The sequence below is a fragment of the Myotis brandtii genome, unplaced genomic scaffold (genome assembly GCF_000412655.1).
Source record: "Myotis brandtii unplaced genomic scaffold, ASM41265v1 scaffold397, whole genome shotgun sequence".
Classification (NCBI taxonomy): Eukaryota; Metazoa; Chordata; class Mammalia; order Chiroptera; family Vespertilionidae; genus Myotis; species Myotis brandtii.
Genome location: NW_005365229.1, coordinates 139,483 through 165,253, shown reverse-complemented (window position 1 = coordinate 165,253; position 25,771 = coordinate 139,483). Strand labels below are relative to the sequence as shown.

The following is a 25,771-nucleotide window of genomic DNA, read 5'->3' as shown; positions in this document are numbered from 1 at the left end:
TAAACCCCTTTGGGAAACCTGCTGACTTTATCTATTAAGCTGAACATGTGTGTACCCTGTGAGCCAGCAATCCCACTCACCATAAATGTGAATATGTATGTGCCCCGGAGACAGAAATAAGCATGGCCAAGGAGCTTATGCCTAACAGCCTCACAGTGAAAACAACCGAGACATCTATCAAGAAAAGATGGTTTCAAAACTCTTGTAATACATTTCCAAAGGGGAATGCTGTAAGCCAATGAAAATGACCAAATTATTGCTACTCACAGCATAGGTGAATTGCACAGAAATAATGCTGAGCAAAGTGAGAAAGGCACTACATCCTACATAAATATTTACAACATGCAAATACAACCTATAACAGGATGTTAGAAACTCAAGTACTAGTGGTTTCCCCTGCGGAGGACTCAGTGATGGGAAGGGCCGGGCAGGGCTGCATGTGTGTGTTCACTGGGTGAGCTGTGCATGCAGCGTTTGGGCACGTGGCTGTCTATGCTCCAGTTCAATGACAAGCACTTCTGTAAGGAAGCACTGAACCACAACAGAAATTACCAGACAGGCAGCAGGCCATTGCATGCACACAACTTACTGTTTTTCTTTCCTTTTATGCTCAGCTGGATGTCATAATAGTCTTCTCTCCTATCAGATCGATAGTCCACCTCTTTACACTGGATATAAGACTACAAAGGAAGGGGACATGGTGTGAGTATTAATCAGAACACTGTTAGCATTTTTAAAGTATTTTAAAATCATTCTTGAAGAGAGAGAGCCACATACCACCATTTTGCCTCTGAATAATTTAGGTATGGTGCCTTCTACACACGTGCCTTTCATCTTATTTTCCACGTTATCAAGCAACTGGAAGAGAAAGTTTTGGCTTTAGGAAAATGTTGTTTAATAAATATACAGTAATTTGCAACTTGACTAGGAAATTTCAATGGTTAAATTCTAGACTATAAATATTATGACCTTTGGCATGCAATTATCAAAAACATACAAAATCTTCTTCCTTGGTTGGATATTTACAAAAATATCTACATGCAACAGTTGAGATTAACTCTCTATCCAGCCTTTGGAATGAATTAGTAATCTGTAGTGCCTTTAGAAGAATTTTTTATATTCATTTTACCTCTGTGGAAAAGCATGTAAATTGAGCACTAAACTTAACTCGTATTGGTCCACACCAAGAGATTAATGAGGTTGAGCCTGTCAACAGGATTGACTGGTTTGTCCATGGATATTTAATGAACTGGATTCAACCCAGCTAGTGCTGCAAAAAAGAAAACACACCTTGCCCAGCCAATCACCTTGAATAGCCATGTCATGTTGTGTGTTTGTGTGTCTTTCATCGCAACTGGAAGAATGGGATTTGCTAGTGGCTAGAGCTGGTTTGGGGGAGAATCACCCACACAGAGCTCTGCCTCAATCAGAACATCTGTGCAAAGGAGGGGCCTGGACACTGCAGGGCAATAACAGAAGTCACCCTTCTGAAGTGCAGCAGGGCAGTCAGGACGGCTACGTAGCCAACCTGTGATTTCTTTTATAACGACTCGGGTAGATATTCCAGGTTAACACATTAAACGTATGCTACCCCCTATTTAAATTTGAGTTTCCCCTCATACTTCCCTTTCAAATAACTTATTTTCATCCTTTTTAGATTTTTAACTAGATAGATACTGCTATTTCCTTCTGGCCTAATTTTGGTCCTGAACAAAGATGGGTATATCTGAATTATAGTGACATGAGGTAGGTCTGAGGTTTTACTTGAAAACAGCAGACAGTGTTTCAAAATATTAGATGTCAGTAGTATACAATGATAGCTTAATACATACCACTCGACATAGCTCCTGAACATCATGTTGCATGAAGCTATCTAAAGTTTCCCACCTTGGAAAGAGAAAATGAACGTTTACATTGAAACTTTGACATTTCAAATAAGAATAAATTAACAAGCAGCTTGGATTAAAAAAAAAACTACACAGTAAAATAATCGGCCACTATTCTTAAATTCATTTTCTGAGAAGATTATTTGGGGGGTTATAATTAAAAGATAAACTAAGTTTTATCAGGACACCCAAATGTTCACAACTTTATCTTGTTCTAAACAACTTACTGCAAGAAGAGGTCATGTTCACAAGTAAGTACACATTCACTTAAAAACTATACGTGCCCTTTTCCTGACAGGTAAAGCTTTAAGTGGTGACTTATTCCTCAAGCAATTTTCTAAAACCAAGCCCCTATTTTCCAAAGAGGTCAAATAACATGCAATGATAAAAACATTCTGACATAATTAAATGCCCACACTACGCCCCCTTTCTTCTAGCAACTCACTCATCCATAAGAAAAGCAGAAGAATGGAAAGGCAGATTTGAATACCTACCCAAATGACTTTGTTAACTTTTTTGTTCCTACGGGCTTATCGCTGTGTTGTAGTTCATAAAACACCCTCTGCAATGCTAAAGGGACACTTTTGGATGAATCATCACCCTCTGTTGGCATCATGTACACCGCCTAAAAGAAGTCATAAAAGTGAAATTTGATGTGAAAGTATACTTTCTAATATCACAATGGCTAAGGTAGTTTAATAAAGACTTTTAGTTATCCCCTAAATAGGCCACAAAGTGTGTTTTATTTTTTAAAAATCATAAAAGTCTTTAGAAACAAACTAGAAAAACAAGACAAAATAATTTTTTTTAATTACCTATAGCTCACCATCCAAAAGAGAACCACACTTATGTCATACTTCTCGGAGCAACATTTTTAAACTTAACATTACTTGTAAACAAAAGATTTGATGAAACAAATGCTACTGAAACTATCCATATTCAGCTATCCCCAGGATAAAATCCTTCTATGGTAATTAACTAGAAGAATAGTGCAAACATAAAGAGAGCCAGCAGACCAGCCAGTGGTGCCCCCCAACCAGGAGTCTGTGTTGCCTGCACTGCTCCATGCTGCTCACGGCTCTCTCCTACGTTAGATTCAAAGGAGGTTTGTTCTGGCTTAACTATTCTTACAAAATAAGTTTTACCTATAATAGCTGAAAATTATATGTCACAGCCAGTAGTTTTCTAACTGAAGAATTTTTTTTTCTGAAGAATTTTTTTATAAAGAACTTTTCAAATGATGTTCATGGCTTTCAGATTTAAAACAAACCCATATTATTTCTAGCTCAAAGTTAGGATTATTAGCTGTAGAGAATTTCTGATCACCCCAGTTAGCTTTGAAAGTGTCCAAACACTGAGGAATAAAAATATGCACAAGCATAACACAGGGGCCCTCTCTGGAGACAGCACTGTGATACGGGAAGAAGATAAGACAAAAGTTGGCGAGAGAGTTTTGCTTGTGCCTTAACACTTGAGAGAAAAGGGTGGGTGGAGGTTGGGGAGAGAAATACCATCCATTTACCTTTCGTAGTTGATTTGTGAAAAATAAAGTCTGCAGCAGGCTGTTCATGTAACAAGTCGCTCCCTGATTCTTTAAACCGACATAGCCCGTGTGCTTCTTTGAATCCCACCTACAAGATCAGTTTGAGGTTGAGGGAAAACTGCACAGGACACCCCCTTGCTTCTGCAATGTGTGTGGAGCGATTCGACGAGATGTCAACATGGTGGCCAACATTTCACTTCCCACCATCCTGACACAGGAATGAAGGCCAAGCATTCTCCAAGGTAACAACTCATCAACTAGGCCTGTGACGTGGAGGACACCAAGGCCAAGAGTTCTTATCACAGGGTTCCCTTCATTGGTCACTGACTGTCTGCCCAAGTGTGTGGACCAGTGCTAATTCAATCTCAGTGTTCAAGAAGCAGCTTAAAACACTGTCTGCTGATGGTAGCATTGCCATCATTTACCAAGATCAGCACTCACAGACAGGGCTTAAATTCTATGTACTTCTATCAAAATGACCCCACTGTGGTTCTATTACATGCACATTAGGTCATGTGTAGTCAGCAAGAAGTGGAAATAGCTAAGACCCCTCTTTTCTGTAATCATATACAAGGAAAAGATAAGCATGTGTACTGGCAAGTTCTGATGCAGACTTTTAAACATCTATAGCTTTTTCTCTTAGTCTTTTCTTTTGGTGGTTGGTTAGAAGATAGATTTTTTTTTTTCTCAGAGTTAATAGTCCACCCCACCCCACCCCACCCCCGCCAAAACAGGAAGCTGAAGAGGATACCACCTGAAAGCAGGACAATCCCCCACTTCCATCTCCACCTTCCCCTGTGTGTGTGTGTGTGTGTGTGTGTGTGTGTGTGTGTGTGTATAGTGAAAAGATATAAACGTGATTGCCACTAAGTGTGACCAATCCTAGAGGAGGTATTTATTATGAGGTCAAATGTCAACAGTACTCTGAATTCCAGGGGTTAGTTCATGGCCTTGCAAACACACTCAAGGTGCGTCAAAATGGCCCAGTTAAAATTTGCACATGTGTGTAAAAGTAATTTTTTAACGCAAGAATCACAAATTACAGATTGTTATTTTAAGAACTATAACCATAAAGGTGATAATGGCTGAATAAGTTTTGATAAGTGTGGCTAAGCCAATTAATGTTTTGATTGGTAAGGCTGAAAACCCCAATCTACTTTTTAAGACAAGAGACATAGGAATAACTGTTTTTAAATGAAGGGGGTGGGGAGGAGATCAAAAAAATTAGCAATACCTTGTTTCAGCCCCCCACTTCTGATATTAGAATACAGCGTGTGTGTTTTGAAAAGGCAACTCAAAAAAAGTCTAATTCCTCCTTTATCAGTCCAATTAACATAAAACTAATTAATGTTATTTGCTTTTTAAAAAAATTCCCAGTGCCACCCCCAGGCCACATTAGCCAGGACCTGGACTAAGTAACAGCTCCTTCAGGGCCACTCCACTGCTCTCTGCCCCATTCCATCGGGGTCAACCAATGGTGCACTCTTGACCAAGAGCAGGGCCGTATGGAAACAAAGTATCATAAGCAAGACACTGGGATCTGTCTGTCACTTAACTTCTTTCTGGAGAGAGTGTTATTATTTCGTTTGGGGCCTTAAAAAGTGTGTTGGGCCCAGCTGATGTGGCTCAGTGGTTGAATGTCGACCTATGAATCAGGAGGTCACAGTTCGATTCCTTATCAGGGTTGTGGGCTCAATACCAATCCCCAGTAGAGAGCGGATAGGAAGCAGCCAATCAGTGATTCTCTCATCATTGAAACATTATTGATGTTTCTCTCTCTCCCCCTCCCTCCCTCTTCCTTCCTCTCTGAAATATATTATTTTAAATGTGTTGGTCTTCTATAACATGGTCCCAATTTATCATCTCAGCCTTCAGTTCCACTTTGCACACTTTCCTGATACCCTGCCCAATCCCCAACTTCCCTGCTAGTGTCTTCACTCATGTTGTTCTCCCTACTCCCAAATTCCACTGTCCCTCCTCATCACCCAGTCACCCACCCACTCTTTAGGGCCAACACTTCCTCTTGCACACAGACCTGGATGAGTGACAGACGCATCTCCTAGCAGGCCCTCCTCTAAGCTCTGTGGCACCCCACTCACTACTTCACCGCTCAGTGGGCCAAGGCCCCTTCAGCACAAGCTAATGCTCCCAAATTGTACATCCCTGACCTCTGCAAAATAAAAACAGAGCCACTCCTGCTGTAGTTATTTACATACTGGTCTTACTCCTTTACCAGACCAGCATGTACATTCTTTGAGGACAGAAACCCAAGGCTGTCTTGTTGACCCTATAATTATATTCTTAATACACAGCAGGGTCTGGCATAAGAAAACTGCTCTATAAATCTAATAAACAAAGCAGTGAATGTGAAGCTGCATATATGTCTGTGTGTTCCATGTGTGCCAAGGGGCAGCACAGACAGGGTGCTTATCTGTGGAATACATACATCTCTGATAGTATGAGAATGTTGCCCTCACTACAGCACAAAACACATTAACAACACCCAATTAAAGAAAAACTTACGCAACTCCATGGGGAGCATCCGCCTGTACAAAGACTTCAAAAGTCACTTTGTCATCATCTATAAATCCTTTCTCAGGATCAGTCACTTCCTATAAAAAAAGAAAAAAAAAGAATATCCAACTTGCATAAGATCACACGAATGCTCCCTTCATTCCAACAAGACAATTATCCCAGTGTCCTGTGCTTAATAAATTAAAATGCTACTTTTTCAAGCATCCCAATTATGCTTCGTTTTGTAGTGTTCTTGGTTTATTTTAAACTGTTCTCTGAACAAAAGGAGGAATCCCAGAGGCAATGGGGGTGCAAGGCCACAGCATGGAAATTAAAGGATCAGTGTCTGCTCATCAAAGCAGGGATGGGCGTTCCAGAGAACCCATGCTAGGAGACTATTTCCACCTCTGCAAAAAGCAGCCAAAATGCACTGACTGGAGAATTCAGGAAGGTACCTACAACCACCCTGCACTATGTCTGACTCAGGAAAGGACCCCAACTGGTATTATTTCTTTTAAAGGAAATGTACCTAACAGGAAAGCTATTAACCAACTTATCAATTCTGACCAAATGTTGAGACTTGAGTCCTGTTGGCTGCTAAAAGCTTAGCCAGGAAACAAAACCACATATAGATACCTGGCCAACTTATTCTAAAATAAATAGAAGGCCTTGAAAAATAAAAGATTTAGGGTAACACAGAATGATGCTCAGGTTATTCAGGCTAAACCCACTGTTACTTACACTCCAGGCCATAAAATTGGAAAATCCCCAATCATTTTCTTTATGGAAGAACAAATGACTAATACGACGACTGAATGACTTCTCATCATCTCTGTAATTTATTATCTTCAGCACCGCTTGTGCATGACAAGACCACGACCTGTTTAAAGAAAATCTAAGACTTAGGTAACATATTTCATTGATGTTTACATTTTTAAGAACACAGCACACAAAAATTCCCATACTTATTGTTTTTCTCTTTTGGAGGGATTAAGGAGGGCACATTTACCTTTAATGGAGAAAAAGGCTGAAAGGGTTTGGGGGTGCCTCTATATACTGATTTAACCCATGGTTTTATTATTTATTAATTTTTCAAAAGTTTACTTCAAGTTTCTTATAGGTGTATCTATAAAATACATGTTTAGATTTTATAAGAGACTACAGCTTTGGGGTCAGATTATAGTTCTATTGATATTCTTTCTAAAGAATAGGAAAAGCCCTAGCTGGTTTGGCTCAGTGAATAAAGTGTTGGCCTGCGGACCAAAGGGTCCCAGGTTTGATTCCGATCAGGGCACATGCCCAGGTTGTGGGCTCAATCCCCAGTGGGGGGCATGCAGGAGGCAGCCAATCAAGGATTCTCTCTCATCATTGATGTTTCTCTCTCTCCCTCTCCCTTCCTCTCTGAAATCAATAAAAAATACATTTAAAAGAAAGAAAGAAAAGAATAGGGAAAAAATGGTTCTACTAATAAAGTTGTCATCACTTCTAAGCATCATTCCTGCCCCTGGTGGCTCATAGGTGCTGTGGCTGTCAAGTTCTTAAGAGCACCTTCCACACAGGCCTCCTGAGAAACTCTAAGCATGGATACCGAATCACAACCAAGAAATATGACCATAGATGCTATGCTGTCAGTCACGTTTTGAGAACACAAAGGGCCTCTGGATCGATGTTTATAAAGAAAAAAGATACCAGTGGGTGTGACTCAGTGGTTGAACGAGGACCCATAAGCCAAGAGGTCTCTGGTTCAATTCCCAGTCAGGGCACATGCACAGGTTGCGGACTCCGTCCCCAGTAGGGAGCGTGCAGGAGGCAGCAGATCAATGTTTCTATCTCTCCATCCCTCTCCCTTCCTTTCTCTGAAGAAAATAAAAACATTTTAAAAACCAAAAAGATATGCCACTTTACAAATCCACCATAAGGTTTACAATGCAAGTAGAGCTTATAAAGGAATGAACTTTGAACGGGCTGCAAACTCACTGAAATACCTAGCACAGCAGGGCTGTCACCTCGGCACTTCCACTTGCTCTGGATCCTTATGCTGGATGTGGACGGCTCACTGTGCTTCCCAACTGTTCAGGCTAAAGCTGTTAGACTAGAATCTAGCCCAATACTCATCAGATCTGATCACAATGTGAACATAGGGGAAAAATTTGTTAATCTGAATACAGCCCTGGCTGCACCATAAAATGGGCTTGGCACTTCCTAAAAATTCAAAAATAAAAAATAAAATGAGCTGTGTTCCCTGGAGCTTTGACAGAACTAGAACCAGTACCCTCTGGGGAACAACCTTCCCCAGGGGGCACCAAAGAGCCACAATCAGGAGGGGACAGGGAGTCTATGCAGATGTGGTCCAAGGAAGCAGCTTGGTGACAAAGTGGTCTGGAATCCCTTCAAACAGTGCCACAACTAGGGGAACTGATAAACGCTGAACAGTGAAAGTTCTTAATTAAAGGAAAGAAGAGTAAAGAGGCTTTTGGAAGTAGGCAGAAAATGTGAAACCTCTAATCTTTGGCTTTACCTGAATGGAGGGACCAAAGACACGTCTTCTTTCTAAAGACATTTAATAGTATACCTCTTTTTAGAAATTACATGAATAAAAATTTATTCTCTAAAATAAGCCCAAGTAGGCTCATGTTGTAGAACCCTCGAATGTTTTCATTTGAATTTTCTGAATAACCCATATGAACTGATTAACACAAAATGAGAAAGATGTCAGCCTAAATAATTTTTCTTAACCAAATTTTCCCCTTGGAGAGTTACTGCTGAAAAGGAATTAAGCCTGGTAACCAGTATTCAGCTAATCCACTGGGCCCTGATTCTGTGTTCATACAAACACTTCAGTTCTGTATATGCAAGAAAAATACATATCTTTTTAGTTTGGATATAATACCTACCAGTGAGTTTTAAAGAGGGAAATGTATTTACTCTAATTTAAAATCAGACTGTAGAGGCTTAAGGGAATTAAAAAAAAAAAATTCAAAAAGAGGCCAAATGTATTATAACTATCTGTGGATTTGTAATTGCATCATTTAAACTGTCTTACGTGGAATCAGATTCAGCATTGCACTGGAGAAAGAATCCTACGCTTTTTTGGTGTGGTCTGTCTGGATAAAAGCGTGGCATCACCATAATCTTCCATGGCAGATTTCGCACAAAACACGGAGGGCTAAGGACCGACTCACTCAGTCTGCTGAAGCGCTCGACAGTGAACTGAAAGGTTGCCTCGGAGCGCCAACTCGTGTCTGCAAGAAAACACGTGACTGTCAATCAGAGCCCGTAAAACAGCCCTGAAAGCACCAACAAACAGGAATAAACTATTCTACACAACATCAACTAGCTAAAACCTAGCTCTCTGGAAAAATAGTATCAGCCCAATTTACTAATAACCTAAAACAGCACAATGATATGCAGCTTCTGTGTGAATGAAACCCCAAATTCAGGAGGCTAACACACACCTGCCTTCCCTCCTAGATTTTTAAGAGTCCAGTGTGATAAGAACAGCTATTCTACTTCTTACTTCTCACATAATTCTTAGTGCATGGAGGAGCTTTGGAGAGAAGGGATGAAACATGTGACATCTGTCAAGGTCAGGGGTTGTGGGGAGAAAAGAAAAAGCCTTGAGACTTAGGCTGAGCTGAAGAGGAAAAACGAAGGGGGTGCTGAACTTGCAAACACAGGTGGCCTTTCGGGTAAAGGGCTATTCCCAAGGAAGCGTGGCACTGTTTAGAGACAAAAAGATTGCTGAAAAGTTAGCCTACAAATAAAGGTTAAATAACTTCATTAGTTCATAATTTTTGTGAAAAATCAGCCTGAACTCCTTAGCAAAAAAAAAAAGAAAGAAAGAAAAAAGAAAAAGAAAAAAATTGGTATTCTTTATTACTCGATGATACTAAAAGGAAATTTAAGGAATTAGGATTTTCTCCAATAAAAAGCAATGTGTTGTTGTAGTGCCTGTTAGACATTCAACTAATGTCACAAACTTTAGAATTCCAGCTTTTACTGATGGTGGCTATTCATTTACAATTGACACAAGCGCCAGATGAGCTTTGATAAACCCAGCAGTGTCCATATCGACACTTCTTAGATTCCTTGTGTGAAGGAGTGGTCCTCCGAAGGCCACCCGCCAATCTATCACTGCCAGCACTTCATAATAAAGCATCGTAAAACTGCCACAGCAAGGTACATGCTTCTAAATGCTTCCTCTCACTTTCTGTACCTATCCCCTTGCAGACTGGGAACAGTTTACAGACGGGCAGGGGACCAAGGGCTACACCTTGAGGAGCCACAGTTACTTTACAGAATAGAAGGGGCAGGGAGGGTTTAAGAATCAATGCTATTTTGACATCCTGCCCGACTGGCTCCTGAGGTCCCTAATGAGACTGGAGGCTTAGGGGAAGAAGAGCGGGTTAAGAGAACACTCCCTCCCTTCATCCTTCAGTCTCTACACTGCACCAAGACAGCCAAGTGCTCAGGATACAGACTTATCAGTGTACACAAACTGCTTGATTTGTGACTAACTGATTTGTTCTTAGGAAAACATGTCCATCAGTCCTCATGAGAGGTTAATATTCTTTACCAAAAAAGAAAAACCAAATGTATGTGTGACAGCATTTTTACCTTCGTTTAAACACTCTTTCTTCATCCCTAAGAATTTTTCCTACACATAACACTGCTCGGCAGTTTACAGTGAAGCCCTTTAAAAGGAGAGCAGCTGAGCAGGGGTTAGTCACATCTAAGAGGTGATCGCATTCTGAATTCGAGCCTCTCCTAGTGGCAGGCAACCCTAATCCCTTTAATGGATAATAAAGACCACTGAAAAGGCAAGAAACTTGCTCAAGAGAATGGTGTATGGAATGGCTTAGGAGAAAAGTAGGCCACTTTTGCATAGACACATAGGTCACATTTGAGTGGTACTTAAATCCTGCAAGGTAAGCAAGGACAGCCAGTACTTAATTCCCCCTTTACAGACAAGGAAACTGAGGCTCCCTGGGGTTTACTGGCTCATCTTATCCAAAGTGTTTTACAAAGTGACCACGGGAGTTTTAATACTCAAGATTGGTCAACGCTAAGCACAATGACCCTGCCTCTGATTTGTAGGATGCCATTCTAACACTCCACCAAACACAGACCCCAACAAAACTGACCTGCTTTACACTGACTGAAGAACTGAACAGAACCAAACGAAAAGCACCCCAGGACACTCACTCCTGGGACCTAAAGATTTCGAGGCTGCAAGGTCCCACCTCTCTTCTAATTATGATTTTGTTTTCAGATACAATTCAGCTATCCGTAGGATTAGATTCTTATATAGATAAAAAACTGACACCTATCAGTGCTTTTCTGTTCTTCAGAATTTAAGTCAATTTCTAAATTCATCTTTCAATATTAAATAGGACCCAACAATAGTGACGTGAGTGTGGCACTGAGTCCACGCGATGGCAGGCCCGACAGAGGCTCAGTGCCCTGAGCCTGGTGCCAACCTGGCTCATGGTACTCAGTTCACACTCGTTGGATTATACACTAGATGTGAGATTCTGCCTCACACTGAAGGCACATTCTTAGAACTTATCTTCCTAAACAGGAAATTTAACATAAATAGAAATCAAGTAAATAGAAATCTTACCCTATCACTGGAAATTATTTATACTAATTTAATAATTCAAATTATTTTTAATACAAAAAGGTCAAAACAAGAGAAGCTTACTTGAAACCCACCTTTGACAGATAAGGCTGGCCTGCTACAGCCCTATAAGGAATTACAACAGGCTAATATAAGTATTTGCCCAAGAAAATAAATGAAAGGTCCTTGGGATTCTATGTACAATTTTTGCAACTTCCTGTGTCTATAATGACTTCAAAATTAAACGTGTTTTAAGAAAGCAGTAAACCTGGAATTATGAAGGATACCCCACATCCTGCAGTGTTAGTATTTCATCCAAAGACTAAATTGCCAGGATGCCACAGAGCACCTATCACTCCAAGAATCTTTCTATTATAAATAATAGAACAATGAGCTGTGTTAACTGCTGCCATCAGACATCCTCAATCAGAAAACTTGATAACCCGCTACTTTCCCATCCTGTCTCTGAAAAGCAGCAGCAGCAGCAGCAGCTCCCATCTTGTCCCCAGCTACCATTATGCCTATTCTTACAACCACCTTATCTTCGCAGGTCAAAGGCCAATGTACTGGCCTGAGGTTTAGTTTCGTGAAAAAGTAGAGGAGCATAAAATACTTGGGTTTTCTGAATCAGAAAGGTTAGAGTGAAGTTTTCCCAAATGGCACTCTTGCAGTTGATTGTATCAAGCCTCGAATACAAGTCTTTACAAAGCCCTAGTGAATTCCCAGAAATTTCTTGTTTCATGGGTACCAACAATCTCAATCTAGATCCCTCTAGACCTGCTGAGGCTGCACTTGCTCTAAAACTTCTCATGGTCATCTCAGCAAAGACAGTAAGACACTAACATCAAAGTACAGTAGGTGCGCACAACTAGGAAATGATTTGATACTTGTCCACAACTCAATGTTAATAGGATTTATGCCCTTTACCCCACAAACATTTTTCCAAACTGTGTATTAGCTACTTAATTTTTGTATAGGAAATGTGCCTTACACTAAGGCCTCTCTGCACAGTTAAGGCATTGATCATTGAAATCCAGTGTTTTCCAGACTGAGGTGTTAAAAGGAGATTCAGGGAAAAGGGGTTCTAAAGTCCAGAGTTTTGGGGAATCATTAACAAAGAGTCTTTTTGGAGAAAGATGTTGGGATACCGAATGACTCAGAGACCTATACTACAGAAACTTGTTTAACCTAGCACTCCTCAAACTTCCTAGATTCACAACACACTTATGTCTTGTAGAAGAGTGTTTTGAAATACACATGATGGCTGGGAAAATGCTGCCCTCAAGGCTTCTACGCCTAGAACGAGAACCACCTCCCTCCTGCCCCCTTTGCCATCAAATAGAAATGATTTTTTTTTTCATTCTCTTACTCCTGGGTCTTTCAAAAAGCACCTAAAATTCAAACCAGGAAGAAAGTGCTATTGAAGACCACTCTACTTTCTCCTATAATATGCTTTCTCCATGTGGTAATTCACAACAGGAGCATTTCCATTTTTAGGTTCTATGGTTCAGCATCATTACTTACTACTAATAATTTAGTAAAATTGCTTTGAGAGAAAAGGGATTTTACATACATTATGATCTCATATAAGTGGTTCACAAATGAGGCCACTCTGGCTCCAAAGAGACAACTGGCAGTATCTAGATATTTGGTTGTCACAGCTAGGGGGATGAAGGTGGTATAACTCTAGTGTCCTATAATACACAGGACAGCTGCCTACAACAAAGAATGACCCACCCAAAAAGGCAACAGAGCCGAGGCTGAGACACATGCCCTTTTATCTACACCTGTGCCTTCTCCCAAGCCCTCTGCCCATAAAAACACCAGTGGAAATATCAGATTGAAAATGCTCTGTGGAAACTAGACTGTGTGTGCTGTGACTGGGTTGGGCAAGCTATTGCTCCCCAAGTGGTTAGAATTGGTCCTTCACTCACACCTGGCACATCAGACCTGGCTGTGCCTTCCCACTATACTCTCTGAATTACTTTTGGCATCTCCGGAGTCTAAAATAAAACCAAAAGCCCAGCAACCAGAGACCACACCCACACCGTTGCCCTTGGTCTAGAGTGGAAAGCGCACTCCACAGGTAATAAAGCAGCGGGGTTTAGACCACTCTTCTTTACCTTCCTCAGATATTGCCTCAGCCAGCTGCCAGGGGGTAAACCGCACTGTCAGAGAAATCTCAACTACGGCTGCAGTTTCTCATGGAGGCTGAACTTTTGGCAGGAGGTCTGAACAGCAGTCCTTCTGGTGGTGCAGCCCGTGGCTGATGAGGTTTCTTTCAACTGCCCCGTTACACCCCTGGGAAGGACACAACCCTCATGAGGATTGATGGACATGCTTTTGACAGAACATGGTTTCATATTACACTGCAAGATTCCAGGGGCTGCATAATGTGATGACTGGCTGCTACCTGCTCACGATTTCTGACCTTGCCAATGTACAGGTCATATAATCTAATAAATTGTAAAAAAGAAACTGCCTCAAAAGAAAATGATTCCCTAGGCATAAAATGTCCATGCATGTACATATGCATGTTTTTTTTTTGCATAGAAGATATAGACCTAAAGTTAGTGTGGGAGAATGAAGTCCAAAGCTTGGTCTGATTTCACACCTAACAGGAGTGGGGTACAGACAACTGGTAGACACAATGCACTAAGAATGCAATGGAAAGCCAAGTTCCAATGTCTGGAAGTATCTTGCTGCCAACAAGAAGGAAAGGAGAGTAACATGTAGTTATTCTGAATACTAACAGTGGCCAGAAAATTGCAGGCCTGTGTACCCGTTATATAATTATAAACTTCTGTATTTAAACCTTCTCACCTAGGCTGGGGAGAATCAACTTACCTTGAAATTTGTAGGTAATCTTGAACTCAACACCAATTCAATGCCCAATTTTTCTTCAGGCACAACCTCCTAAAAACTAGCTACTTTTAAGAAACTCAGAAGAACTTGAAGAAGAAATAGGCATCACATCTACTTGTGTTTCTGACAGAGTTTCTGTCTGGTGCAAGTAAGCAGACCACACGTACTTACCATCCTCCATGTCTTCCTCTGTGTTGTTGTGCCCATCACTCATGGCTACATTCCCGTTGATAACAGGGTTTTGAGTAATTCTTGGTGGGTCATCTGTATCTCCAGCTTTAAAGAAACAAAGAAATTCCATGGTTTTTACCTTCTTGGCTTAAATTAAATAAAACTATACTGGTACTTTTGATGATTTCTAGGCACTAATAAGTTACAACTGTGTCAAAATAAATGCACCCTAACCCAAAAGGCATTTATTAGTATGTTTACTAAATATGAACTTGGGTTGATTTCCAAAATGCTAAATGTACTTTAACATGCACTATTCCACATAGTAATCTGCTCCATCTGCAATGATATTTACTTTGAAGTAGGTTTCCTACTCATTAAAACCAATCAATCCTAGAGAAAATGTTGATTTATGAAATATATACAAGAGTGTACAAACGTTATATCTTTTTAACACAGATACACATCAGTACCTTAAAATATTAAATTATCATTCTCTGGATAATTACTGTATAACTGAAGTATAAATCCATGCAAAAACAATTCCTTTTACCATTGCTTAACTTGCTCAAACCCTGAAACATGTGTTCTTTTTGGGGGGGCACAGGGAATTGGGAAGGAGGCCCCTGGGAGGATTGGCATGTATAACAGGCCCAGAAAGGACCAAGAAACTAATAAAATGATTTTTCTATTCTCAATGCTTGCTTAAATGTGTCTTGGAAAACATTTACATAGAATCAGAAGTGTGGATTCAAAACTTTTAAGCAATGGCTCGGAAATATAAGGTGTCAATTTTAACTAGCATTCTCATCACTATTTTTACCAATTAATTTAAAAACCATCTTCTTTCACTGGCATAGGTCCATGATGTAAAAGAAGAGGGGAGTGGAAAAAATGATGGAAAGCCAGGACTTAAGTAGTCTCTACTGGTCAAAAGGGCCATATTTCACATTTTTAGATCCTTGCCATCTTCCACATATCAGAATAGCTCATTACAACTAACGCTGGTCCCCAATTTAATCAGTGCTGTGCACTGAGCTTTCCCTGGGGCATCAGACACTTCTATAGAAATTAAAGAGTCTCAGCTACAAACAGGAGATTTAGTTTTAAAAATATGTACATAGGTGTGTCCTCGACCTCCAATATTTCAGAGTCTTTCCAGCATTTATACCAGCACTGTTCAATTCAGAACCATGGATAGCGCCATCCCTTTCCCTCTCTAGACACTCCAAAACCCCAAACTATCAGATTACATCTCTCAACCAATTCCTGAATATAAACTGTACTTTTCCCTTCTTAAGCATCACACACACCTTAGAAATCATTGGAAGCCAAGAAACCAGCATTACCACCACATTTCAACAGACCATTTCCAATCTTAATACTCTTAATTAAGTTGTTCTATTAAATATCAATATATACACTTAAATTAACAATGAGTTAAAAACTATTCTTAAAAATAAATCTTTTTCTAAAGTGGTCCCTTGACCACTACACCCTGACAAAAAAAAATGGTGGAGGGAAAATATGGCAAAGAGAAGTTCCTTTTACCGTTGCTTAACTAGCTCAAACTCTGAAACGTGCTTTAAAAGCAATGAAAAATCAGGTACTGTGGCCAAAATGTCTTTCACCCACATTTATCCTCCAAAATTAACTACATGAAAATACCACAGAAATATTTTATGGGGAAAAAGTAAAAAAGTCTAGAGGAGGCTTATAAAATTAATAACACACAATCCACTGATAGAATATTGCACAGCTGGGTACCTATATGGAAAATTCAAGTCAAGTTTTAAAAAAATTTAAGAACCAAGAAATAAATGCAGCCTTTGTTATGAAAGAGATAGAGTATATTGGAATATGTAAATTATTCTTTCTCTTTGTACGAATAAATAAGCACTGAGAAAATACAAAGAAACTATTAAGAGGTTCTATAGAAGCTGAAGAGTATTTTTCACCATATACACACACTCCCGTCATGTGAATGTACTATAAATTTTAAAGTAATTTGTTTGACACATGCCCTATACTTTTAATTTAGGTCCTTGGTTTAAATCTGTCCGACTGCAATTGCTTTAAAGTATGGTTTATAATGAGCAAATGCAAATATGACAAATAATTCTCTGTGCACAAAACAAAGCACTGCTCCTAAAAATAGGGTGATATGTAAAGGTAAGCAATCTAATAATCTATGGCAAGTGTTAACTTGCCTGACCCATGATTCTGAGATCCAAGTGAATTCAGATTATTGCTGAAAGAAAGTATTTTTAAAGATTTGTTTTGGTGACTTGAGATAGAGCACTTTTTCACCAGAAGTTACGGTGCTCATAAAAGTAAAGATCGATTCAAGAGATCTTATGGATCACCATCCACAACACCTTAGTGTGGGTTGGGGAAAATGAATAAATTGGACCACAGTTTTTTGGCAGCAGAATTAACTGCAATATGGTGAATAAAGAGAGTCTAATATTTTATGAAACGAGAGCTCCTGTTCTATTGTTAATGAAGACAGGATTTCTCTGAGTTGACCCCAGAAGGCAAGGCAGGTAGAAGAAGCAGTTGAACAGGGTTCTCCTGGACAATACCCCATCTTTTACACCAAGGTACACATTTCAGCTAGGCTGACCAATTTGCTCTTTCCCACCCTTCATAAGCATAAAGATGGGGGTCAGTGGATGTGAAAAGGCACAAAGTCCTAATTGGTCCACCAAGTACATGAGAATCCAGGACAACAGGCCCCATGAAGCTCCCAACCAACTGCCATGGGACCTTTGTAGAAAGTTGGCAACTCAAGTCTAGCTCTTGAGGGACTGAATATCCAGTTTTTAAAAGCTCCTCATAAAGGAGTTAGTTCACAAGAGGATTAAAAATTTAATTAAGACACAGTAAATCCCTGGACCAGAATTAAATGAAAGCACCCGATAACCACAAAAAGTCTGTACTAGGCTTCCAGAAATATCCTAAATGATAAAACTGCCTTCCTTATCATCAAAGGGGTGCAAGATTGGTGTATACATATATTTGTTGCTATATATAGTGATCCTGCTCCTGAATTTTATGTCCCGCACAGGTGGAATTTTCCCAGATGTGTTGACTCTCATCTAGCCCATATGAACAACACTAATTTTTTGATACACAACAATCTCAAATGGAGACATGTTTGGCAAACACTAATGACCATATGGAATGCCTCAAATAAACAGATAAAAGTCCCTGATAGGCCAGATGTCCGCTGGGTGGGTGGGGTGGGGGGAGCCAATTATCAATGCAAAATATACGCTGACACTCAGAAAAAACAACAGAAATCATCTCTATTACTCATGGATAAGCCTTTTGACAACAAACCTTGTGGTAAGTATCAGAGGCATAATTTTAATAAATATGTAAAAAGACATAAAAAAAGAGTGAGTTTAGAAACACACAAAAGACTACCTTAGCTAGTTACAAATCCTCTATATCCTCCTTTTTACTGAGGATGTCTATGCTTATGTCAGCTTTCCTTCCTGATGATTTTCATTTGTGATGTCATAACAGACCTACTAACCCAGAGAACATGGCCAATTGCTATGGAAATGATGCAACACTAATTTGGCACCTGAATCTCCTGAATGAGCTAATAGATGAAGAATATAATTCCAATGTGTTGGCTTTGACATTTTCTGTCACTTCATTAAGATTTCTCAAACCTCCCAAAAAGGCTGGGTTTGGGAAAACCAAACACCACAATAAAACTTCACAGCCTTTCAACTAAGATAGTTTCAAGACCACAAAGACCCTGGTACAAAGATCCAGCCATTCTTCGGATTCAGTCTCCACTCAGTCCCCCAGAGTCCTCCTTGAATTTCCCATCTAGTGACACAGCCCAGTGAGCAAAACTAGGACCTGGTTAAAAGAGCAGATTACAGATTACCAACTTAGTCCCTGAAGTGGTCGAACAAGCCTTTAACTGCACCTCTTAATCCCAACTCTACCAGATCACCCTGAATTCCAAGTCAAACCTCACCCCCAATCTGTATGGTCTTCCTCCTCACATCACTCCCAGCATTGAACCCATTTTAAAGAATATTACATAAAACAGAGGTTATCAAGATAAATTAGAACACTGATATCTTTCTGCATACTCATTTCTTAATTGTCAATCCCAAATATATTTCAGAAGGACAGCTGAGAAATATCAGTATTGGTTCTGGAAACCTATCAAGCAGCATCAAGACTCCTAATCTGAACTCCTGAGTCACCTTCTTGTCCAAGTCTGTGGTTTCCAGCCATGTCTGCATGGCTCTGCAGCAGAATCTGCTGGGTTGGGGGAGGGGAGGGTTCTCTCATCCACATCAGAGTGACTGCATAGAATCTCTAGGAGCTCTATGCCTCAACATTCTTTTTTTCTTTTTTTTTAATTCCCCACAAAATAAGGACCAGAAACAGATTCAAGCAACTTCAACAATTTAAATAATCACCTTCAAAAGGCAAAGTATCTGGCTCTATAGGGTGGCTTTTATGGCACAATACTACCATGTTAGGTTCTCTGTATGTATAGTTAACAAGAACCATTCCTATGTAAAATGTGTGTATGGTTGTATGCATATATTCTGTGAACCTATACATTGCAAAGAAGTAGTTTAGAAATCTGTAAAACACTAAAGGACAACCACAAAAGAAAATGGTGTGCAGTTATTAAACTTGATGTAGCTTAATTGTAACATTTAATTTATCAACGGTTCTATTTTCTATGGCAAAGAATTTGACACTAGAAAAACAGAAGCAATACTTGATTTATTTTTGTAAGTATTTAGGATATTTAATAAATGGCTGTCCAATATAGTAACAGTAAAAAAAAAGGGGGGGGGGGCCACAATAGCCCAGAAACAGAATGAGGATGTTAACAGGGTTAATGGAGGAATCTGGTTGGGAGCATTTGAGATCTTGCTCCCCTGTATATGTTGTTAGCTTGAATCAAATAAACTCTTACAAAAATTACCAAAAAAAACCCCACAAAAAACTTGGTTACTAGTTCCTTAGTTGTTGATTTAAGTTGCTAATGACTGGAAACCGGGTGAGGAGTACATGGGAACACAGCAAACCTTTTAAAAAGACTACACATGCCCTGACTGGCTTGGCTCAGTAGATAAGAGCGTCGGCCTGCGGACTGAAGGGTCCCAGGTTCGATTCTGGTCAAGGGCATGTACCTTGGTTGTGGGCACATCCCCAGTAGGGGGTGTGCAGGAGGCAGCTGATCGATGTTTCTCTCTCATCGATGTTTCTAACTCTCTCTCCCTCTCCCTTCCTCTCTGTAAAAAAAATCAATAAAATATATTTAAAAAAATAAAAATAAAAAGACAACACAGCAAAATTTCAAGCCTAAGAAGCAAAGAATATAACATTACATTTATATATGGAAAATTTTAGCATGAAGCATTCACATAAGCATATCTGAAATTCTCACACAATTAAAAGGAGAAAAGAAAGTGGAAAGAGACTTGACTTTGGGTGGTAAATTCACAATGCAGTATGGAGATGGTGTTAAATAATAGCATATTGGAAACCTGTTTGGTTTTATTAACCAATGTCACCCCAATAAATTAAATAATAAATAGATGGATGGGTGAAGAAAAAGGGTAGCCTGGGAGCTGAGGCAGGAAAAGCTTCCACAGAGATGCCTGGGTAGGCATACAGAGCAAAGATCTTCAGGAAGGTCGCTGGGAGGAAAGCTGGGGAGGAGAGCTCATGTCTGTTGTCCTGGGGCAGTGTGAGCAGCACCTCAAGTTTGCTTGAAGTAGTTCATGAACCAGTAGCTCCCATTTACTGGTCCCCTACTGGGTCTCAGGTAGTGATCACAGCCCCTGGGTGAGGCAGAGTGGGATGAGAGAGTTCATGTTACCAGAATGGGTCACAGCCAGGCACTGCCATAGGAGGAACCCAGTTCTAGAAAGCCATGGCAGCCCTGGCTCTTTCTCTACCTTTCCTCCCTAATATACTATGTGCCCATGTGGCCCTTTCCTCAAGGAGGCATGCTCACTCCTTAGATACAAGTTTGATGGAGCAGCCAAATGAATCCAGAGGCCCTAGTCAGGAAGAAAATAATGAAAAAAAGTCCTAAGCATAGAGACACGATGCTGTGAGATTCTTAACTCTATGAATATACACTTTTTACAATGCCCACTCTCAATATAACCCGTAGTCCTGCACAACTTCTATATTCCCCAATTTCATGTTTCTATGAAACTCATTGTGATATCATGGATTCACAATTACTATAGAAATAACAGAAATCCCTTTCCCTTTACCCAATTTTCCCAAAAGTACGATTTTGCAAAGTAATATTACAATATATCACAACCAAGATACTGACGTTGACACAAGATACTAATCCAATTCCTATTCACTTGTACTCATTTTATGACGTGTATGTTTATGTGTTCACCACAGTCAAGATACTAAACAATCCCAACACAAGGACCCTCAGAGTGCACTTTCCCATTCATACCCACGTCCCTTACGTGTGCCCCCGCCCCAAACCCTGGCAATGACTAATCTCCACATCTGTAATTTGTCATTTCGATGATGTTACAGAAATGGACATAGGTATGTAACCTTTTGGAAGGCCTTTCAACATTCAATGAGACTCCCCTGAAACATATATTGCCCAGTAGGGTTCCATGGCAGGGACACACCATTATCTGCCCACTCACACCTGCTAACATCTGGGTTGTTTCCAGTTTGGGGGACAGTATGGATAAAACTGCTATAAATATTTTTGTAGAGGTCCTGTATTTATTTTTACTTTTGGATTTTCAAGAATGAAATGCTCACTGCTCACAATGGCAAAGCAATGGCTGCAGAAATGCATTCGGGGAAACAGTGACCTTTTCCCCTGCGAGCCAAATGGGAAGGAAGCCGCTGTTTGATATGTCACCTTCCAGGCTTTCTCAATGTTCACATACAGACATATGTGCATGAACTTTTTCTCTGGAAAAGAAACGGTACACTAATCATAATACATGGATCAATTACAGCTATTCTGAGTCAACATACATGCACACATGCATAAATATGCACATGGATACATGGGATTTAATTTTGAACAGCACCATAGCATTATGTCATGATTTACTCAAGCATTCCCTTACAGATGACTGTTTCTAGTTTGAGGGCTGCCCTTCACCCCAACTTGCATAATGCACAGTAAACAACTCTGAACTATGATTTTCACCCTGCTGCATGTCTTGTAGCCACTTCTTTCTCAAACAGATCTAGTCCCCAAGTAGCTCTTCACATCAAAGAACCAGAACTCTACAAAATGGCTCCAAACAACTAAATCTCAAGACCCACCTTCAGCACAAAGTTCACATACTGTGTTCAGGAGAACTCCTCCAGCTCTCAGGCACAGCTCCATTACTATTTTTTGGAGGGATTCAAATACAATCAATTTCTTGATGGTCTGGCCCAGAACAATCTTCAATATATGGAACCGAGCTCCAAGCTCACAGAGTGATAGGCAGCTGACAAACCAACAGAGACACAGAGGTGTACTGAGCAGGACTAAGATGCAGGGCGCAGCAACCAGCCAGTTATAAAGGGAGGGTGTCCAGAAGCCAGGGCAGCACTGACCTGTAGGGGGGGACACACAGCAACCCGAAGGGAGGTGGGCAATCTTGAGGGACACCCAGGCTGGGAGCTGCCGCGCTCCCTAAGAAACCAGAGCCTTTTGAGGGCTGGGAAACAACTTCCTGTCACTTGGAGAGAACATCTCATTCTGTGAAGTCAATTCCACTTCCCTCTGTGCGAGTTGTCTAAGGCAGCGGTCACCAACCGGTGGTCGAGGATCACTGGTGGTCTGTGAGGTCTGAAAGGTTGGCGACCACTGGTCTAAGGCAACATTAGGCCTCAGACGAGACCATGGAATACAGCCAGTCCTTGGACAGAACCTGAGGTAACCAGGGACTGAAGTTCTTACAAGAATACAAACGTGAGGACTCTCAGGTCTGAATTACTCCGCTTTCACCTCAAGTCAGTATTTTCTCCCTTCCTTGAGTCAGTAGCTCCCAAAGTTTACCACCCTCATGGCCACTGGGTGGGGAGAAGCAGGTGCCAACAAGACAACATGGCCCCTTCTTGTCCAGTCACAGACAAAGACCACACTGCCCGTTGGCTCCAAGGAAACAAAAACGCTTTCAGGCCCTTACTCCCTCTGTGCCTGACTAGGAAAGTGAAGCCTCCAGGAAGTAGTCAATTTCTGAATGTGATCCTAAGTGGAAAGAAAACTTCAACTATGCTTCAAAAAGATCATTTCTAATCCATTACCATGCCATTACCAAGGACTTCAAGCATCCCTCTAGGTGGGCATGCCCTATTTGTCTGCAATCACAGTAACAACGAAGAAGACATTCTAATTATTTCTAACACATCTTTCCCAGACAGGAAGAACCTGGGAGGTGAAGGCAAGCATTTCTGGCCAGCACTGGGCAGAGCCCACACTCTCCTCTCAGAAATTAGTCAACCTACTACTTATCAATCATCTTGTGTGTACCAAGAGCTGGGAGGGGCTCTGGAGCTCAGGCCGGAACAGGCAGATAAGCTATGGGAGGAGACAAGAGGGGACAACTGCAATGCAGGGGAAACAGTATTAACAGAGCCACAGGGCTTGGACATGTATCATCAGCCACAGAGAAAAAGGCACAGGTCAAAACCACGAATGTAAAGGAGCCAGGTTGGCAGAGAACCTAGAGAAACACATTCTAGATGGAATGGCAATGCAGAAGATGGGAGATGAGGTTCAGACACAGGGTGGGCAGGGCCAAGGCTGTGAAGGGCCATGAAGGCCATGATAAAGACTACATTTCAGCCGAAACCGGTTTGGCTCAGTGGATAGAGCGTCGGCCTGCGGACTGAAGGGTCCCGGGTTCGATTCCGGTCAAGGGCATGTGCCTGGGTTGTGAGCACGTCCCCAGTGGGAGATGTGCAGGATGTTTCTGACTATCTCTCTCTCTTCCTCTCTGTAAAAAATCAATAAAATATATTAAAAAAAAAAAAAAAGACTACATTTCATTTCCAAATGTTCCCTCTGGGATATGCTCCCACTGGGAAGAGGTAGAAAAGGGTAAAGGTGCGATAAAATGGTAACAAAAGGAGACTTGACTTTGGGTGGTCAACATAATACAATATACAGATGATGTAGTATACAACTATGCACCTGAAAGCTACATAATTCATAACCAATGACACACCAATGAATTCAATAAAATTTTAACTTAAAAAGAAAAAAGAAAGAAAAGAAAGCCACCATGGCCTTGAAAGCACTGCTCAAATAAGAACTTTCTGGTCCATCAGAGCTAAGATGGTTCCAGTGTTTGGAACTTGGCTGCCAAGCCCATACACCCATCTGGTCAAGCCTGACGGACAGAGAGGCCTCCCTTGCTGTGTTGCAGAGGATGTGGGTGCCCCTCAGGGCTAGCTGCCAGGTTAGCAGCCTCCAGAAGCTCTCAGAATTCCTTTGGTCATATTATTAACAAGAAAATTATGACTTAATCAATACCACAACTCTAAGGTGTTCTGGTTTTATTACTTTTATGACTTTTACATGATTTGGCTATATGCACCTCCCATTTAAATGGCTGGCTAGTCCAGCCAACATGGCTCAGTGGTTGAGCATCAACCTATGAACCAGGAAGTCACGGTTCAATTCCTGGTCAGGGCACATGCCCATGTTGCAGGCTCAATCCCCAGTGTGGGGCATGCAGGAGGCAGCCGATCAATGATTCTCTCTCATCACTGATGTTTCTTTCTCCCTCTCCCTTTCCCTTCCTCTCTGAAATCAATAAAATATGTTTTTAAAAATGGCTGGGAGTCCTGTCCTACAAAGCCAGGACTTCTTTGGTCCTCTGCCATTGGTGGGCCACCACAGGGCCTGATGTCGATGTCTGCCCAGCTACTAAGTAGTAGAGCCTGAAGGTTCAAAGTAGATCACTGTATTGACAGTTGGCTCTATACTCTGAAGTAATCCCAATTTAAATTAGTTACATGAAAATAAAGCCACAAAGAAGGCCACATATAAACTTGTGTTCCTTAAATAAAATTATTTGTTTGGGGCTTTCTGTTTGGCTTGACTATGTAAAAACCATCTGCTCCCTGGAGGATCATCCTAACTGCCAGTCATGTCTGTCCCACAAACCCTGACTGATGACTGAATGCTGGCCGGGCACTGAGAGGGATGTGCAATGCTGCACAACTGCAGAGCCTACCAGCATATGTCTATTGCTTTCTTACACATCTGATCTTGTTCCACAGAAAAAGAGAAACAGCATTATCTGCTAAGTTGTGTAGCACAGGTCACTTGTGGAAAACAAAGTCCCAGCATGCCCAGCAGACACAGGTTCATGGAAGCTACATGATAAAGGTAGAAAATGTTTGCAATACACAAGAACCAAAGGATTGACACTCAGAATGTAGAGTTCCTAAAAATAAGGAAGAAACAACCCAACTACAACAAAGGAGAAATGAATAAGAAACAAAAGACTAACAAATATGCTCGACTTCCCTAATTAATGCAATACCATTTTTCATCTACCATATTAACAATGGAAAATATTGGAAATGTCCACTGATACTGAGGGTCTCGCAAAATGCGTGGCATCTAATGGCTATCTGGAGTGCACATTTACAGTCAAATTATTCTCCCCAAAGGCAGTATTTAATAAAATCAAATCTTTTCAAACAAAATGTCATTTCTAAGAATTCATTCCAAAGAAAACTAGACTATATACCCAAAGATACACACAAGCAAATTTCTTACATTGAAATACCATTTTTTACAGTGAAAAACTGACAACCTAAGTACCCATTAACATCAAGGGCCAAATATTATATAGCTCCATTTATATGGAGTGCTTAGAGACAGTAAGCCTCAAGTTGAGGGGGAGTGGGTATGTAAGGAATAGGGAGATTGGAGAGGTGATGGACAGGGGATAGAGGGGCTTCTTTTTGGTGAAGTAAGAACCTTCCAAAATTGACTGGGGTTATGGTTGCACAACTCGAACTATACTAAAAGCCACTAGACTGTACACGGTGGATAAGTGAATTGCAAGGTATGTAAATTATCCTATATAATAAAGAGCTAATATGCAAATGGCCGTCACACCCTCACGCCGGGGGACCTGAGGCCATGCCCCCCACCCC

At 40.8% G+C, this 25,771-nt stretch overlaps 1 protein-coding gene across 4 annotated transcripts in view; it reads right to left on the bottom strand.

Moving 5' to 3' along the window:
• USP7 (ubiquitin specific peptidase 7 (herpes virus-associated)) overlaps nucleotides 1-15,985 on the bottom strand; it is a 37,003-nt gene extending 21,018 nt beyond the window's left edge. Inside the window, exons 1-10 of one of the 4 annotated variants that reach the window (XM_014545089.1) lie at nucleotides 15,913-15,985; nucleotides 14,600-14,704; nucleotides 8,987-9,185; nucleotides 6,685-6,823; nucleotides 5,953-6,041; nucleotides 3,409-3,517; nucleotides 2,381-2,511; nucleotides 1,833-1,887; nucleotides 778-858; nucleotides 590-680 (exon numbers count right to left, since the gene is read on the bottom strand). In XM_014545089.1, coding sequence (XP_014400575.1) covers nucleotides 590-680; nucleotides 778-858; nucleotides 1,833-1,887; nucleotides 2,381-2,511; nucleotides 3,409-3,517; nucleotides 5,953-6,041; nucleotides 6,685-6,823; nucleotides 8,987-9,185; nucleotides 14,600-14,642 — 937 coding nt within the window. In that variant the 5' untranslated portion in view covers nucleotides 14,643-14,704; nucleotides 15,913-15,985. Of the gene's footprint in view, nucleotides 1-589; nucleotides 681-777; nucleotides 859-1,832; nucleotides 1,888-2,380; nucleotides 2,512-3,408; nucleotides 3,518-5,952; nucleotides 6,042-6,684; nucleotides 6,824-8,986; nucleotides 9,186-13,686; nucleotides 13,865-14,599; nucleotides 14,705-15,912 lie in introns of those variants that run through there. The other 3 variants (XM_014545090.1, XM_014545091.1, XM_014545092.1) reach the window with 3 other exon arrangements.
• Nucleotides 15,986-25,771: the final 9,786 nt, after the last annotated feature.